At 40.4% G+C, this 19,220-nt stretch overlaps 1 protein-coding gene across 1 annotated transcript in view; it reads right to left on the reverse strand.

Annotated features, from left to right (window-relative positions):
* Positions 1–5,926: 5,926 nt before the first annotated feature.
* The window catches only part of LOC124285107 (protein O-mannosyl-transferase TMTC2-like), a 412,056-nt gene continuing 398,762 nt past the window's right edge, over positions 5,927–19,220 (reverse strand). Inside the window, 2 exon segments of the mRNA XM_046721262.1 lie at positions 5,927–6,791; positions 15,249–15,312. Of these exon segments, the coding sequence (XP_046577218.1) occupies positions 6,615–6,791; positions 15,249–15,312 (241 nt within the window). The 3' untranslated portion in view covers positions 5,927–6,614.

Consider the following 19,220-nt stretch of genomic DNA (forward strand, 5'->3'; position numbering starts at 1 on the left):
ATACTTCAGATGAAACAGGCCCAACAGAATTCAATTGTGTCAATCGTCAACATGCAGATGAACTAATAATGTAACACTAAAGTCGAGAATTTTTTGTCAAAAATATGGTTTCTACCATAAATTATATGGATGCAAGGTTATTTTTACAAAGAAAGTATTTAGCCTCATAGTATTCATTACTGGGGAAAATGTCTGGTTTTGCTACTGTCACCAAGGAGGAGGAGGAGCATGTACAGACATCCAACAAGATGTACATCTGACCCTGGCTAATGATTATGTATTGAGGAGTGGAAAGATGCCATTAGCCGTGTGCATTGATGGAGTATAAAGGTAACATGCAAGGATGTCGAGGAATGACCTAAGATTCTCTCACAACCATGAGACAGGTAACATGCCATTTCAACACTGCCATGTGCACAAGGTCACTTGGACACCAGGTCACAAATCAGCACATGACATTCACAAATTAATTCACCTCACATGGACTGAAGTCTAAGACACTAATGTTTGTTGGAAATTTGGGGTGGCCATAAAATGAAAACAATTTTTTGATACAAGAAGGTAACCTGAATGGTACAGTAAAATTACTGCATGAAGAAAAACCTCACCGGCATCTTGACTAACAAGAAGCTTGGGGAATGTTCAAGTACATAGGACCTAGATGAATCATCTACGAGGGTAAGACTTACGTATCTCACGTTTTTGGCTGGGGAGGCAATAATCTTATGAGTGAGTGAGTTTAGTTTTACTCCGCACTCAGCAATATTCCAGCTATATGGCGGCTGTCTGTAAATAATCAAGTCTGGACCAGACAATCCAGTGATCAGCAGCAAGAGCATCGATCTGCACAATTGGGAACCAATGACATGTGTCAACCAAGTCAGCGAGCCTGCCCATCTGATCCCGTTAGTCGCCTCTTACAACAAGCATAGGTTACTGAAGATCAATATTCTAACCCAGACCTTCATGGATATCTTATGAGATTACATAGGCTCATGTTCTGCAGGATAGTAACTTCACCATGGCAGCTGAACAAAAGCTGCCTGTGCATCTCAAAATGAATCATTGACTTCATGCCTCTTGCAGGATAACAATAATGTGGATTTGTTACATCAATTAATGAATGAAGAACACGAAATGCGTAATGTTTACAAATAATTACAAAATGTGGCATTCAACCAAATGAAAGAATGATAAGCACACAAATAAAAGCCCTTGCTGAAAGGACACAGTATTATTCAGTTCTGAGTGCCACCGGAATTTTCCAACTAACATCTTAAAATGTAGGGACCCATAATAATTGTAAATAAGACAATCAAGGCTCTTCTTCCTAGGGGTGTTTTCTGTAGTTTCTGCATAGTCTAGGTGAGACCTTGTACATCTGGCCACCTGTAGCCCACACAACACAGCATTCCACAGCATAGTCTAGGTGAGACATTGTACATCCACCTGTAGCCCTCTCATAACACAGCATTCCAGGTTCTACTATAACACGGTGATATAACTGAGATCAGCTGCACAACATACATAATGAACTTGGTTAACAAGTTCCTCTAACAGAGTTTCATCAAATATTTGTATAACATATATAGGTAAATATCTATACACACACAATAAATCTCAAAAACACAAACCAAACTATCATAATGCAAAACCACAGATGAAAAACAATTCTAATTCCAAATATAGAAAAGCAACATTTAACTAAAACCTTTCAGAAGATTACACTTATTTAAAGCATGTATGCACAGATTTGTTTATCTGGAATGAAGAAAAGAAACTGAAACTAATTTTAATACATTTTAAATTGACAGACTACTACATTGTTAACTGACGAGGAAAAGTAGGTAAATTGAACAGCAGTAATGTGATGTTACATAATACCTCAAAAAGGATAACTGATCAAATGAATGGTATATATTCTCCATCTTCCACAAACACCGAGATGAGGACTAAACCTTCAAATTAATATCCATAGCTAAAAATAACCTTTATTATTACAATCTCTCTACATCAGTTGACTCAAGCAGCATAGTGACATGTTTCTAAGTGATGTTGAAAACAGAAACATCTTCTTTACCATCATTTCCCCTAAGCCTAAAACATATTATATTTACCACTATTCACTTTCAGTTCAATAACCTTACCTTTGAAGAGGGGAAGACTCAAACCAGTTTAATAAGTAAAGTAACATATCTGGTGTCACTAATGGCTTTTAGAAACAGGTTTATATTATGCAGCAGAATTTCAAAGCAAGACATTCCCTATGCCTCAAGACCTGTGAAGATCCGGTGTAACTGGCCTAGGACAAACTTTAACCTAAGCCAAACATGATTTGGACAGATGAAGAACTAATGCAATGTGTCTTCATAGGAATGGCAACAGGAGCAGGATTGATATAGAGATATGTGCTCGTCAAACATGTATGCATTCAAATCACTACATCCAAGTCAGAGGCAAAAATTGACTATTTGGCAAAAATGTGCACCAAAATATAAGTCGAAGCTACTGCCGGTTTATAAGAGCAAGGGTGGGGAAGAAGTAGCCTAGCTATGCCAGAATCTCCCCCTTTTGATATAAAAACATGGGTGGGAAAGAAGTGGCCTAGCTAGGCCAAAATCTCCCCACTTTTCATAGAAAACAGAACAAAATATCCTAGTTTAAACAGGGGGGAAAGTTTGGCCTAGGGGGGTGCTTTAGCCTAGCCCAAACTTTCCCCGGGGTAAGAATATCCTAGGGCAAAACCTCCCCGGGGAAAGTTTGGCCTGGGCCAGATTCTCCCCGGGGAAAGTTTAGACCGGGGAAGAAATGGCCTGCTACACCGGGTTACAATTGGTCTTCAGCCACCCATGCTTGTTGTAAAGGCGACTAACAGGATTGGGTGGTCAGGCTCACAGACTTGGTCGACACATGTCTTCGTATCCCAATTGTGTAGATTGATGCTCATGATGTTTATCACTGGATTGTCTGGTCCAGACTTGATTATTTACAGACCACCGCCATATAGCTGGAACATTGCTGAGTGAGGTGTTAAACAACAAACCAACCAACCTTAGGCTGTGAATCTGTATCCCTAAAATTTACACAATTGCAAATAGCATATGTCGAAATAACCCACATTGGTCCAACTGGGCATTTAGTGGGATGCGGAATAGGATATCCAGAAAAGCATGTTTACTCGTAAAATCGGGCAAAATTTAGAAAAAATATTAATAGCTGCTGAAAACAATAGATGAGACTATATATGGCAATTAGGTCGCTCAGCAAGGTATGATGATGTACCGTCAACTCACCTGGCATGAAATGCATGTGCTGTCTACAGGCACAAGGGATCATCTCAAAGATATTTTATGATTTTTCATGTGTGTTGAATATGTCTCATCTATTGATTAACGTCTTACGTGTCTTTCTTTCATAAAGTTTATGTTGAGATATGTAAAGAGTATGATACCCATAGAAAAGCTTAAATCAGCCATCATATCAAACGGCTCAAAACATTATAGGTCGCATGACCACCTGTATATAGACAGGACAGGACTGGATATTATTTGTAAATTGTTATGACATGCCGTTTACTTCCCCACTTTAATTTCCCTAAAGGATTATCTTATCTCAGCTGATATCTCTATGTGCTAAAAATGGCTTCTGTGAGGTTGACAGGAGATGTATTTCAGTGTTACCTTAATCCAACCTGACTTAACCAATCAAACAGCTAACAGCACCACTTACTAGCACAGAGTAGAGTACTACCACAAAAAAAACCCTTTAAAACTGTGATAATACAACAGTTCACTGATTGGTATATGGACAACGTATGAACAAACTGGAAGGCAGACAACAAGAAAGCCTGTAGATCTGATAAGTGTGTCATAAAACCTTTCCATAAGTGCTTGGTCGTGTCAGCCTATGATGCAGTCAGTGATGCTTAGTTTGACAGCCATGTTTGAATGACATAATGTTACTACTACAAATATGTTAAATCTGCTGCTCAATAAACTGTCACATTGAACTGAGAGTTGTTAGTTTTTATATGTATATTTGCAGTCTTTTCCAACCTGTTTGTTTTATTATCAAATGCAAAACCACCAATAAGAAGACAAAAACGGAACCTGATATGTTCAAATTGGGAGTGGAATTAGAGTCATTATTGTCATAAACATATACACCAATTCTTATGAGGAAATGCTATGTGAAACAAGATAAACACAATGTGTGAAGACACAGATCAAAATAGCTAGGGTTGAAGAAATTAGATATGCTGATAGTTATATAATGTACATTCAATCCAAAGAAACCAATAGTACTATTCATATTTCATCATGATGCATGCACAAATGACAGTACTTGACAAATATAACACTTCTCATAAGACTGACATGACAACCACACCTGGAAAAAGTACAAAATTTCACGAGCATATTTTAGATAAGTTACAGAGAAGAAAGGTGTAAGTTCACACTACAGTGTTACAGGAGCGCAAAGGCATACCTCAAATTACAATCTCTCTAAAAAACCCTTCAGGCAAGGTGGACTCAACGGTTTACTCCCAAAAGTTAGACTTCCCAAAAGTCATACATGCCAATTGTCAGACAAATCAATCAGGCGTGACTGTGATTACAACCTTGTCTTACCCACTGATATAATGAACCTGTCCCATACACTAACAAGATGGTTTTCACATTTGTACAGAAATAGTTTGATCAGAATACTAATGTTGACTGGATGCTCAAAAGATGATCAACCGCCCCTTTCAACCTGTTGGAGTGCAGACAGACTTTCAGCTAGCAGCCATCCGAGTCATAGAGAGGGGGTTTCCAGCAGCAGAAGTCAAGGGGTGCTTTTTTCATTTCACCCAGGCAGTTAGGAGGAAGATACAAGATCTTGGCCTGGCTGTCCCGTACAAAGAAGACCCTGAAGCACAGAGGTGGATACGATGAGCTGCTGGGCTTCCTCTGCTTCCCCTGGGCGATGTCCAGGACACATGGATGGATGCCATGAACGAGACACCTGCCGTTCCCCGAGCACAAGACATGAACAACTACATTGTAGAAACATGGGTTGATTATGGGTCCCGATTTCCACTACATCTATGGACATTTTTGCCTGTATAGTGAATGATGTGAAATATGTGAAATCGTAAATCTTGAATGATTGAATTCTTTGTAATGACTTTATTTGGCATAAAAACAAAACAAGTAAATTTAACAAGATAATTTAAATGGTCAGTCAGACCATTTAAATTATCTTGTTAAATTTACTTGTTTTGTTTTTATGCCAAATAAAGTCATTACAAAGTCATCCATTCATCATTTAAATTATGTTGTTCAATTAACTTATTTTGTTTTATGTCAAATAAAGTCCTTGTCATTATCCATAATCTCTTCTCTTTGTGTTTGAATTAGTACATTTGGACTAGTCCATTAATTAACGAAGGTAACAGTGTAGTGAACCTCAGTGCAACCAACCATAACCTTTGTTGTTTTAACGTGTCTAACTTTTGGGATGTCCAACTTTTGGGAGGACACCGACTAAACATAACACTCCACTTAAACATAATTAGGTTAATCCAGAGGTAGTTATCTACACATTTCTTACTAGTGTCAAGAGAATGGGATGGATTTTCTTACAATTTCATTTTGGAACATAAAAACCCTCCAGAAATGCTGACACATCTCTTATCCATTATTTGAATCTGTATATAAGCAATTTGGTTTTGGCATAGTGGCACATACTGGTTCCCCACTGTATATTAATAGAAAATGGTGGATCTTTTATGAAGGGTCCAGATCACTGGTTATACAGACTGTTTGGCACATTTTGATTATCACCTATCCCAATATCCCAATAGTCATAATAAGTTGGCTAATCTGCAGTGTGCAGACTGCAGGTTGAGATGGTATAACTCAACACAATCACAGGTCTGAGATAGATCAAGGCACAGTTTATGTATGATATTATGTATGATGTTTCTTCACTACCACAGCGTGATGATACAAACACATACTCTCTGTGTGAGCAATGACAACAATTTGCATAGAGATTATATGTGTAGTTAAATATATTTCTATATAAATGTATACCTCTCCTCATGCAAGGCTAAATCTTCCATCTGTGGCATGTGATAAATATACTGACAGCTAATGACGTGCCAGTAGCAGGAATGTTATCAAGTCTTACATACACAGATCACAAATAGCAACATCATTTAACAATTGACAGAAAACATAGTAAAGATATATCTGTACTAGAAACAGCTGAACATTGGCATCAGCTTTGGTTGGGACTTTAATGTTGATGCACCACATATCTACTTAACATTAGGAATTAACAATTTTGCATTGAATCATTGTTTTCAAACAGGAAAATACCTGCTTCATCAGTGAAGACAAGTAGTAAACCTAGCTATGTAAGTGTGAAATACTTTGGGTACACTTTCCCTATCTTCCATCCAATCTGAAGCAGTGAATATGATGGCAGAGACAGTTCAGAATCTTGTTATCAATCTGCATTATTGTTTTCATACAGATTCAAAACATCATGCAAAAGTCACCTGGAATGAAAGTAAGACAACTTTATGTAATGACAAAATATCACTTGAATGTGAATGAAAGACATCATGGAGACCCCTTCCTGTCCATGTTGGACATGAGGTTTCGCAGCTTCTGTAGGTTAGCCATTGTCATAGAATCATCAGGTTTCAGTTTGAGAGCAGAAAGGTAGCTGCGCTCAGCCTCGGCCAACTTCCCGTTGATATGAAGGATAGCACCCAGGTTCATGTGAGCTGATGGCAACTGGAATACAGAAATACATTTTAATCAAACATCACTTTCTTCAATGACAACAAGAAAGGGATTGCTTAGGATGAAAATATAGAAATAGCTCCATCCCCACCTGAATAAGCCATAACTTTCAAGTCAGAAATGCCCATCATGAACCATTTTAACTTCACTGCATCATGTGACACTTGCGATTAAACTTTGAAATGGAAAGTCCTATGCCTGTGGATGTCTTACCAACAAACCCATAAGCACTTGTGGTTTAATCATTTCTGGTTTAATAAACACAAGCACAATGTAGGACAACTTGAAACAGAAGCATATGCTTTTGGATATCCTCATAATAAAGCACTTCCAGTTTTATGGAATTTTCTGGTATTTGAAAACAAATGCCAAACTGAATTCTAGAACTACTTTGAAACAGAAAGTCAATTGCGCTACATTAATAACAATGTTATAAGCACTTCAGTTTTAAATACCTTCATCTCCAATCTCAGTCATGAACAACCTAGAGATAACCCTGATCTCATCAAGCTCCTTTTATCAACACTCTAGAGACTGTGATAAACATACCACACACTGCTTAATGCAAACACAGACTAGTTATTTCATGAGTTAATTTATACTTATGGAAACGAATAAGGAAACACATGAAAGTACAAGTGTACCTTTATTCTTTTATGAAGTCCCTAACGCCTGTCATTATTTCATGATTGAGAAAAACAGCTGTTGTGTCAGAAATGAAAATTTTAACTATAAATTGTATAATTATATACTTATCTTATCTCACGGCTTGTACCTCCCTGCTTTGACACTGAGTGGAACGACTGTAAACGTTTTCCCTTGGCCTCTCTTATTCCATGCTACTCTTGCTATGGATCACTTACCACAATCCATGCGAGTCATGCAGCATGCTCCCCAGCAACCCACGTGACTCCTGGTCACACATGATTCTCATTCTCGGAGCCATCACCATAATCTGAGTAGTGGGGAGGTCGGGCTGGTGTCCATCGCGTGAGATAAGATAAGTATATAAATACACAATGTATAGTTAAAATTTTCAAATTTTTAAACTTATCTTATCTCACAGCTTGCACTTATCCCACCGTTGGACGGCGGGTTGAAGATGACCCTAAGTCTCTCTAGAAGGACAGCCAAGCTGTATAATCTTGAACAACTGTAGATGGTGATGCACAAGAGCGGCCTGTTGATGGGTTCTCCTGCTTACTAGGCACAACAACTCCCAGGGAGATGGTGCTCCCAAGTGATGTGGTGTTCAGCCGCAACCTTCGCTAAGACGAAAGGACATAGCTTAGCAAGTAGGCCTTGCATTTCCACGATTTCCAAGGTACTTCCGCAATTACGGTTTCTTAATTGATAATCAGAACAGCCCCTGCTTCGAGACAACCCCCCAGACACCATCACGTAGAGGGTGAAATCAAAGTTGAATCGGAAACTCACAAGTTTTAACGTTCACAAAGCAACATTAAATTGACCTTCGCTCCTTTACATAAGGTTAGTCAAAAGATGAGCTCGGCAACTTAGGAGTCAGAACGCAACAAAATCCACTGGAATTCGGGAGGGACTCACTTCACTGACATAATTGCTCTGTAGAGTAGAGGTCAGTAAGCGACAATGTTGAACACCTCTGCATCGTGACATACACTTTACTATTAAAACCACTAAGCCAAACTTGGTGGCGGTATCTAGATGCCTTAGTATCAAACTAAGTGAAGTAATTCTTAAAAACCCATAATCAATGAGAACAAAACATAAACATAAAGTTCAGACTTTTATTCAATAAATACAGAAAGCAGTACCAAATGTTGAACTTTCCTTCATCTGCGCTGATGGGCCAAAGTGAGCTGCTGAGCCAGGACGAGTGGTCCAAACTGGTGTAACCCTTGGACGTCTGTAACCAAAAGTCTCGCAGATAATGAGATGAGAAGACACTGTCAGAGCACCAGGAACAACCCTCCATGACAGATGTCAGGGAGCAATTGCTATGCAACGCCATTGTCGAGGCTAAAGCACAAGTCTCATGAGGGTTGGATGCGGCTGGACAAGTTAAACCGGCAAAGGTGTATGCTCGTAGTATGGTAGAACGCATCCAGAATGACAATGTAGTCCTATACACCACAGCTCTAGACGTGGTTGAGAGGCACTTCCATAAAGCTGCGAGGAATATATGTAGTGCCTTAGCCGGGCAAAGTGACAAATCTTCAGCATCATGAGGCCCAAGTATGGTGGACAACAGTTGAATAGTAAAAATTCTATCCGGCTGTCCTGGCAACTGATTCTTTGCAACAAAGTCCCAGCGGAGACCCACGAAGACACAGCCATGTTTTTTCCACTCAAACCTCATGCAATAGACATCAAGCGCCTGAAGTTCTGCAAGCCGCGGTAGCTAACGCTACCAGGAAGAAAGTCTTGAAAGTAATATGCTCAAAATCCTTGTCTTCAGAGGCTCATAGTCTCCAGAAACTAGGTGATGAAGGACTACTGAAAGATCCCAGGCCGGAGGACGAAATTTCCTGGACTGGTCAGTGAGCTTGTATGACCGTAGAAAATACTGTAATTCTGGAATCATGGACACCTTTGTACCCGTAGTGATAGCCAGAACTGAATTAATGGTGGCCAAATCAGTGGCTAATGTGGTACCCTTGAGTTTCTTCGTAGCACACAAGTGCTGTACTGGCGAACAAGGATAAGTTGAGCACCGACCTGACAATTGACTTGTATTAGCATATATGAGTGCCGCCCACTGGCGCTTGCCATTGTTAGTGAAGGGGCCCCAGGTTGTCCGCGATCGAGTGTAGTACAATTGGTGAAGCAAGGCGCAAGGCGTGTGCAGCTATGCGCGGAATCAATCTCATTGTCATGCAATGCTATCTGCTCTACAAACCAAATGGGTTTGCCCATTGCCGTGCACCGCCTACTCCTCCTAAACGTGTTCTCTGTGCCGGTCTAACTTATAATTGTTTGCCAGTAGAAACTCGGCGAAGACCTGTTGTCATATAATGAAAGAGTAGACGTCCTATGAGAAGAAGTAATAGCTGTAGCTAAGAGATTTGCAGATGCGCCAGATGTGAAGAGATAGGGTCTGAGGGGACCTGTGGTGAAGATCTGAGTGAGGGTGAAAAAGTCTATCGTCTAGATCGGAAAGTCGCACCGGGTTTGGTTCAGCCAAACTTCTGAGGCGACGAACCATCTTCTCGCCGGTCAAAAGGGTGCTACCAAAAGTAGAAGTATCTTCTTGGTGGTGCCAAACTTTTGTACTACTTTGGGAAGCAGAACTGGAGGGGTGGTGGTGGTGGTGGTGGTTTGGTTTGGTTTGGAAGGGAAAGGGGCATATGTGTTTAGTCCCTCCCATGAGATTGCCAATGCGCTGAGGTCCCATGCTTGAGGGTCTGGAATCAGAAACACGAACCATGGGAGCTGGTGGTTGAATCGAGTGGCGAACAGGTCTATAAGGGGCCGTGATAACGGGTAGATCATTGTCTGGAATATCTGGGGTGTAATTTCCACTCGGTCGGTGATGGATGACTGGAGTGGCACAGGGCACTGGCTATCACATTCTTGGCTCCTGGAATGTGTCAATCATATGAAAGAATCTCATTGCCCAGTGAAGTAGATTCGCCGATCCCCTCGAACCCAGATGGTTCACATACCAAACTACCATTGAATTGTCCGACTGGACAAGTAGACTGGAGGACTGAAGGTTCTGATCCATAGTTCAGCTGCTAATATCACGGTCTTGAACTCCAGTTCGTTGATGTGAAGTGCCTTTTCTTCGAAGTTGAAGTTGGCCTGTGTAAGTCAGGGATTGTGCTGACGTGAGGAAACCTAATAGTTGCTGCCATTTGCGAAGAGTCCTTGCCTGAGACAGTACTGGTGGGACACAACGTTGGATTTTCACCTACCTGTCTTGAGGCACAAAAAGTCTTCCCCTAAGGGATGTCAAACACCACCCCGATAAATTGAAGCTTTTGAAGTATTTACTCCGACTTCACGGAATTCAACAGCCACCCTTACTGGTGAGGCAGCTTGCTGGCGAGCAGTAGATGTTGAAGTAGAATGGCTGAATCCTGGTGAGACTGGATGCAGTCGTCTATGTAACTCACAAAAACTATTCCCTGTCGATGCTGGAAACTTGTGATCAGTTTGGTAATACGGGTAAAAAACACTAGCCCGGGGAAATTCCAAAAGGCAGGACCTTCCACTCGTAATGGTTCCCATTGAACACGAAGTGAAGGTACTTCCGGTGCTCTGGATGTATCGGGACGTGAAAGTAGGCGTCCTGAAGATCGGGGCTGATGAGGAAGTCTCCCTTCTGCATAATGGTGCATAGCAGGTTGATCGACACCATCCTGAAGTGAGGAGGTGGACTAATGCATTGGGGTTGTTGGCCTGAAGTTGACCTCTGTAAGTGAAAGCTTGAGCTGAGCTGAGGTGAGGAGGCCTAACAACTCTTGCCACTGACGAAGGGATATCTCCTGAGTAAGAACGTTAAAATAGTCGAGGTACCAATACAGTACTAATGGAGTGTTGAATGTAGCAGGTTTCGGCGCATGGAGATTGTCAGACAATCAACAGGAATGTTCACATTGTAAATGGAGTGATGAAGTTTGTACGATCGGCGATCTCAGGAAAGTTTGGTTTGCATCACTGCATTGGGACTGTCCGGACATAACTGCAGCGACCTCTGAACTGAGTGCTTGGGCTAAAGTAGAAAAACCTGAGTAACCCTAGCCAAAGTTGATACGTTGTCGGGCGTTTCTGTCTGACACCCTCAGGAAGCAATCTCTCTCGACTGGCTGATGAATCTCGACATAATCACTCTTACCGGGAATGGCACCGTTCATCGTTATTGGCAATTAAAGGCAATTAAAGGCAATTAATTGATATCCAACTCATGGGACCAAGACAAGTCTGTCAGGGCACTTCATAGTCACTCTAATCATCAAAAGTCTCTGGTAAACAAACAGCAGTCCGCCATTTGCAAACATTACTCATGATGCAAAAGGGACAAAACTCCGGACAACACGATGTCAGGCAAGTCTGTGGCGATGCAATAAGGTTGGACCACGGTACGGGTGACAACACCGGATGTTGAAGGCAGCAAGGCGTCCTTGCACCTTTTGGGCGCTGAAATGACGTTGACTTGTCCCAATTGTCTTCCTTGCCTAATCATCAGCTGTTTGGAACCGATTTCGCAAGTGTGAAACTCGGAAAGTGAGGTTTTGTCGAGCTGTTATCACAGGTGGTGCACCAGGTCGCGGACGATCAGCAACACTTCCGGTAGCCCGAAAACGTTGTCTGAGTTGACTTACAGTGGATGGATGCACATTAAAGTGCCTGGCAATCATCACATCTGAAGCACCTTGGCTGACAGGGCCTGGGTGCAGGTAATGCATGTGCACAACGTGTTTCATGAATGTGGTTGTGTTTAGTAGAAATGTCAAAGGTTCAGTTTTAAGTATCAAAGTTCATGTGAGAGGAATGTGAACTCAAAATGGGCCAGAATAACAGCCTTTTATCCCTACATCCTCTGTATCGCAGGAAAAAATCTTCAATAGAACTTTTGTAAGTTTCAGGACAACAAATACCAATTGCGTTTTTAATGGCTTACAGTATAGTAATGCCCAAACGGGTTGTTGTAGAGCTAATATCTGTGCTGAAAGATTGAACTGAATCATTCATCAATGTGAAGATCGGATGGTAGATTAAATCTGGAATGAGATGAGCCCCGGTCATGGAGGAGTCTTGAAGATCTAGGATCGTCAGAATGTCCAGTGGTGGGCATAATCTAGATGACTGTACTACTGAATCAAGTGTGAATTGATCAGTTCAGTGATAAGGTCTGGATTGGCTGAGGTGAATCTATTCGACTGTGTGAATCTATTGGGTGATAAGATCCGTCTCGAACAGGTGAAACGGTTTTCGGCGGCGTTATGAACGGGATTGGTGCTGCAAATCGTTTCGGGTTGGTTAACTGGTTCAGTGTTGTGAATTGAATCAGTCTTGCGAACAGGATCGGTGAATCGATTCGATTCAAGAACTGGAGAACCGGTTCGGCGAGGAGAATTGGTTTGGTGATGATTCAATTTGTTGTGGCGACGTCTCATACGAGACGAAGTCAGCGAGTGCAGATGAGCTGATGGTCGGAGAAAAAAAGAACCAGTCAATACAACAGGGCCAATACGCTCCACAAAACTGGGCAGGTGAGGGGATCAAGAGCAAGAATGATACCCAGAATGGCTAGGTGACAAGGTACTATAAGGATCCGAATGGTTAGGCGAAGTTGATACGAAGTTGAAACAGTTCGACTTGATGAACCTCGTTTGATGCAGTATTCCCATAGTGGTTTGAACATCCATGAACCAGCTTGGAGATGCGGTTCGGTAAGGATGGATGAACTAGTACGAGGTTACTTGGTTCAATCTGTAGAACCGGTAGGGTGCGGTGAATGAGATTGACCAGACAAACTAGAACAGCGATGATAAATAGATGAATCGGTTCGATGAGCTGCCGTTCGGTAGGGTGAATCAGTTGAGCCTGAATCAGGCCGAGGTGAACCGGTTTGAGATGACAAAGTACTTGGGTGAAACTGTGGTGAACCGATTCGGTCTGACGAACCAGTTTGGTAGTGCGGTTCAGAGGACCGAGCAGGCAAACCAGTTCGGTAACGTGGTGGTGACGAACTGGTTTGAACTGACGAAGCAGTTCGGTGATATGGTTGAGAAGATCCGGCGAAGCAGATCAATCTGCCGAACTAGTTCGGCGCTGCTGCGGCGAATGGGTTCAGTCTGACGAACTAGTTCGGTAAAGTTCGACAATCGTGTGGTGAACTGGGTCGGCCTGACAAACTAGTTTGGGAATGGTGTGGTTGACTGGTTCGGCCTGATGAACTAGTTCGATGATAGCGTGGTTCGGTTCGGCCTACGATATGAATGAGTTTGGCTAGTACACGGCAGTTCAGCTTGATCTGACAAACTATTGTGATCACTGAGTCAGTGAGTTTAGTTTTATGCTGCTTTTAGCAATATTCCAGCAATATCACGTCAGGGGGACACCAGAAATGGGCTTCACACACAATGCCCATGTGGGAAATCGAATCCAGGTTTTCAGTGTGATGAGCGAACTCTTTAACCATTAGGCTACCCCACCGCCCCACTATCGTGTTGAGAACAATCAGATGTTTGACTAGACGAACATGATCGTGAGAGGCTATGAGAGGATCGATTCGGCGAAGTCACCCGAATGTCCTTAGGGGCTGCAGCGGTCACAGGGATGGACGGTTGTCCCATCACTACCACCCTAGAAACTCTAGTCTTAGGGGGAGACGAGTGAGTACCCAACAATTTCTCAAATCTTCCGAGAGGTACGAATCGGACAAAGCGGCCATAAAATTCTCCCATTCCGAGGGAGGTGAATTCAACCCCTTCACAACCAAAGTAGGATGCTGCAGACAAGGTTTCTTAGCCGAAGAAACACCCATTTCTGACGAGATATATCTGGCACGGTTTGCTAGATGATGGGAACACACCCGATGATATGTGTTATACAATGCTTATCAGCCTCACATAACCCAATACAGTCGACACAAGAGCTGTGTGGGTAAAAATTACAGAAAGACTTTTCACACTGTGCGCAAAAAATGCATTTATGTTATCTTGAGGTTTCTCCATAATGGAGAATTCAGTTTATTCTTTTTCTGCTATCGAAGGAAACTTGAGTGTTCACAATATACGTCCACACAGGGACGCGATGAGAAAGAGAATCATGTGTGAGCAGTGGTCACATGGGTTGCTCGGGTGAGGTGAGGTGAAATTGGGTTTTACGTCGTGCTTGAGAATATTTTGCTCATATGACGACGTGCATGTATGTGTATGTGCAGCTGCTTGTACTAGCCCAGACTTAAGCTGGTTTTATAGTGCTAGCCCACTGAGATACCATGCTGCAGTGAAGCAAGAATACCCTGCTCAGACATATTATACTGACTCCGAGCCGACCAGTCCTTGTTGTACCTATTAATGCCGAACGCCAGGCAGGGACCAACAAGTGCCATATTTTAACCTCTTTTGGTATGACGCGGTCGGGGATCGAACCTGCGACCTTCCGCACTCCGGGAGGACACTCTAACCACTACACCATGGAGGCGGTCGGGTTGCTGGGGAGTGTGCTGCATGACTCGTATGGATTGTGGTAAGTGATCCATAGCAAGAGTAGCACAGAATACACGGGCGATGGGACAAGAGAGGCCAAGGGAAAACGTTTACAGTCATTCCACCCAGTGTCGAAGCAAGAGAGAGGTGCAACCCGTGAGATAAGATAAGTTTAAAAATTAAAGATGTGTTCTAATGACTTTGTCATGAAACAGAGGTATTTATCATGATTGATAGCCTTGTGATAGTAAAGTCATATGTTCACACTTGAAAGAGTGAAGTCATCCGATATGATGCAACTCACCTCAGGCTTCAAACTGACAGCTTTCCTGTACAAGTCCTCTGCATCATGGTCTTTACTGTTTTGTCTGCAACCATATCATTGAAAATTTTACAATAAATTGTATATTTATATAACTATCTTATCTTACACATTTCATCTCTCTATACTATATTAGACATAGACAATACTTTATTACCTTAAAAGGAATTCGTTTTGCATCACAGAGCTTGACAAAAATACAAATGAAATATGACATTACTAAAATATAAAAAGAGATAAATATGTGCTTAAATATAATTAAATGAATAAGATGATAACTGGACATTCAACATTTGTTGAAAATTGCAATACTTTGAGGTACAAAAGACGCTCAAGCTCATTTAGTCTTGGTGATTGGCACTGTGTAGCGGCAGCCCGAATGTAAAAGCTTATACTCTAGATTTAAAATATGCAGTGTTCACGAATGGTGTTTCAAAGTAACAAGACATTGGGTCCTGTAAGTTTCAGATGTCTGTCTGACCCATTGAAAATTCACAGGACCCATAGAATATAATTAAATAAACATTTCAGATTTAACATTTCTCATAATTTGGCATTGAAATTATTAACAAACATAAGATTTATAAACAGCAAACAAGTGTCATATGTCACATATAACAACTTCAGTCAAAGTCACTGTGAAATATACAGCCAGACACTGGGGCCGGCGGGATGTAGACTTCTATCGGACTGTTGGCCAATCTGCCGGATTTGTCAGAGGGTCAGACGCTATTCGTGAACACTGAATATGTGTTGTGTCATTAATGATTTTTTCAGACAAAACCCTCAGCATGTTTCCATTTGCAAACTACCTCACCCAAACACACCCAGTAATTACCATCACCTTCGGTGCTGCTTGCCCTCTCTAGCCATATGACCTCTCTGAAATATCATTCTCTCTTGAAGAGCTAAGGTAAGTAATCTATGTTGTGTCGCAGTTCATCGTGTGAAAGAATTTATTGATAGATTGATCATAAATGTTTCAAATTTTTAACTTATCAATACTTCCTTGCTCATTATGCACAGAATGCAATTGGCCCATTGTACATTTAGATATTGAGGTCCACATATGACAAAACAGAGCTCCAGACATTCATGACAGGCAATATACTTAATACTATAATAAAGAAGGTGTTCATCCATATATTGGTTTCCTTCCTTAACCCTCTGGATACCGAGTCTTTTTTCTGGCACACATTTTCATATGGTTTTACAGGTGAACGTTGTGCAAGAATTGCTCTTATGTGGTCCTGGATCTACATACGGCTATAAAATTACACAGAACTGTAGACTATTAAATTTCTTATCGATGGTATAAATTTAAGTGCAAATACTTCAGCGGTTTGAAAAACAGACACTGCTAAATGTTGTCCAAAATTTTGAAAAGTGTTAAAAAAAAGTAAATATAATAAATTAGATTAACATATTCTCTTGTTTGTGTAGACGTTTTTTGACTAATTTTGCACCATTATTAACAGAGTACTAGGCATATCTTCAAATGTAATGAAATTACTGAATATATTACACCATTTTTAGTTGACGTCATGGCATGTTTCATGTGTTTTTTTATGTCGGAAATAGACGACATATGTATGTTGATTAGTATATCTCACCTAATTTCCATTATCTGTATAAAAGATCTTGGGGTTTCTACGTCAGAATTTAACGCTCTTTCGACAGAACATAAAAGGACTGATTTTACCATTTAAATAATGTCAATAGATCAACAATTAGACGGTTTGACTGTGTATCTTACTGTGAACAACACATGCACCTTTTGGGCATCAATTTAATGTAAATGAAAAACAGAATTTCACAACACCCAAATATATTTTTTAGGATAGGACTTTTCTTTGTTTACGATTATGTGGCTATTTCTCTTCTAAAGCATACAATGAAAGATGCAAAAAGATAGACTTTTTGTATAGAATTATCAGAACAATTGTGTAAGGTTTGTCCAAATTAAGACATAACATGGTTTATATATTTTTAAACAATTTTGGTAGAAATATAGTTAGATCTGTATCTCCTGTCATCATAATTTTTTTAAAATGAATATGAATTACTTTATATCATTGAAAACAGTGATAGTGAATTGCAAAATGTTTGTGATGAACGCAAACCTGGCCAATCAATACATCACTGTTTTGCCTATAAAATGACACAAACAAATTAAATGAACAAGACAATACCTTTAAAAATGTGTGACATTTCATAAAACATGTAAATCATTTTCATTAATATTGTCAGTTTTACTTATGAGATTAACATAAATCACTGTTCATTAACCTGTTCATATGAAACTGTAATATTGGTCCCAATGTTGTATATTGCACATCATAGGAACTGAAGTGCATGATGTACAAGTACATGATGCCTACTCTTCATTTTTTAACACCTGTGTAAAAGTTTAAAATATGGTGTACTACACTAAATGTGTCCATTACTTATGTAAATATTATTCAAAGAAACAAAAACTTTCAAAGAATAAAAAATGTTAAGCCTATATCCACATACTGGGTATATGAAATTTAAATAGGAAAAATGTAGATAATGAAATCAGTTCTATGAAAAAATATCTGAACAATGCTCCAAATATGCATTATAATACTGAAACTAATTTCGGCAGGATAGGTTTGTTGTGTTTACTCTTATTCAGCTGAACTTCACCTCAAAGAAATTGCCAAATATGTACAACAATGTTGACCTATGACATCACTACCTATGTCTTACAAAATGGCAGATATGTGGGTACACAGGATTTTTCGAGGGACATTCCCTTCATTCAGGAAAACATTTGTACATAAATATGTGATGTAAGTAATCAGAAAGATTTTGACTATCTGTGTAATGTTATTTGTTAGGATCGTTTTCGTTGTAGGTAATAAAAGAAGTCAGAAATGCTGATAAATACTGTTGACATTCTGCTTAATTTTTTGTCAGTCATGGCGTTTCACTGCATGGAAACATTGACAATTTCTTATGAATTTATCAAATCATTGTATTGTATCTATATTTAACTCCCTTTTTCTTGCTTCCATACTCTTTCATGCTTATTCTAAACGTACTGAGCTAATGCAAGCAGCGATTAGACGAATGGATGTAAGGAAAATTTGAGAAAAAGCTACGCATTGTAAAATCGGAAGTTTCCTTTGTTTACATTTCAAACAAGAGCAGTCTCACAATGTTCATTTTCATACCCAATATGTTTCGTCTGATTTCATCTTGACACTAGGTTTTGGTGACAAAGACCATTTGTTATTTGATTCTAAAATATATGGGGAATTCAGTGATGTATTTGTTGCAGCTGAGTGTGAAATATACGTGATGTAATAGGCGTCTCAAGACTGTCCTTCGCAAAACCTAATCTTGTAAACACTGTCCAATATGGCAGAAAACTAATTCTTGGTTTATTGGCAGTGTCAGTAAACTTATGCTCAGTATTACTTGTTACACTGCCACACTGAGTCTGACAAACCACAATAGAAGGTCGCGTCAGCTAACTTTAATGTTGTAAAGGTGTTCACAACGCCCACTGACAAGTTGACATGATCTGTTCAATGGACACCATCTTCCATGAAGCTAAGGATGATGCAATGGCCCTGATCTCATGTGGCCGAAGTGACCCACAGGGGGGAGGTTGCACTTCCCCCATGGCATAGGCAAGCTTAATAGTTTTGGTTATATCTGTGTCGGGTTTATCATGGCAAGATAACCACAGCCTCTGACATCTTTGGCGAAAAGCCTCTGTCTTGTCAGGATACCACTAAAGACCTCTTACTGGGCATAAAAGTCTGTCTGGGAAACCCGCGTCTAACGTAGGGGCTGGAGAAGGGATAGTAACCATTAGTTGTCCTTGTGGCCCCAAAGCAGACTTCAAATTCTTGGAAAGGAACTCAGATAATACTCTGATCATGACTCTGCAGGGATTCCTGAAATGGACCCTACATCCAT

The sequence above is a fragment of the Haliotis rubra genome, unplaced genomic scaffold, assembly GCF_003918875.1.
Source record: "Haliotis rubra isolate DU_JTF1 unplaced genomic scaffold, ASM391887v1 Scf352, whole genome shotgun sequence".
Classification (NCBI taxonomy): domain Eukaryota; kingdom Metazoa; phylum Mollusca; class Gastropoda; order Lepetellida; family Haliotidae; genus Haliotis; species Haliotis rubra.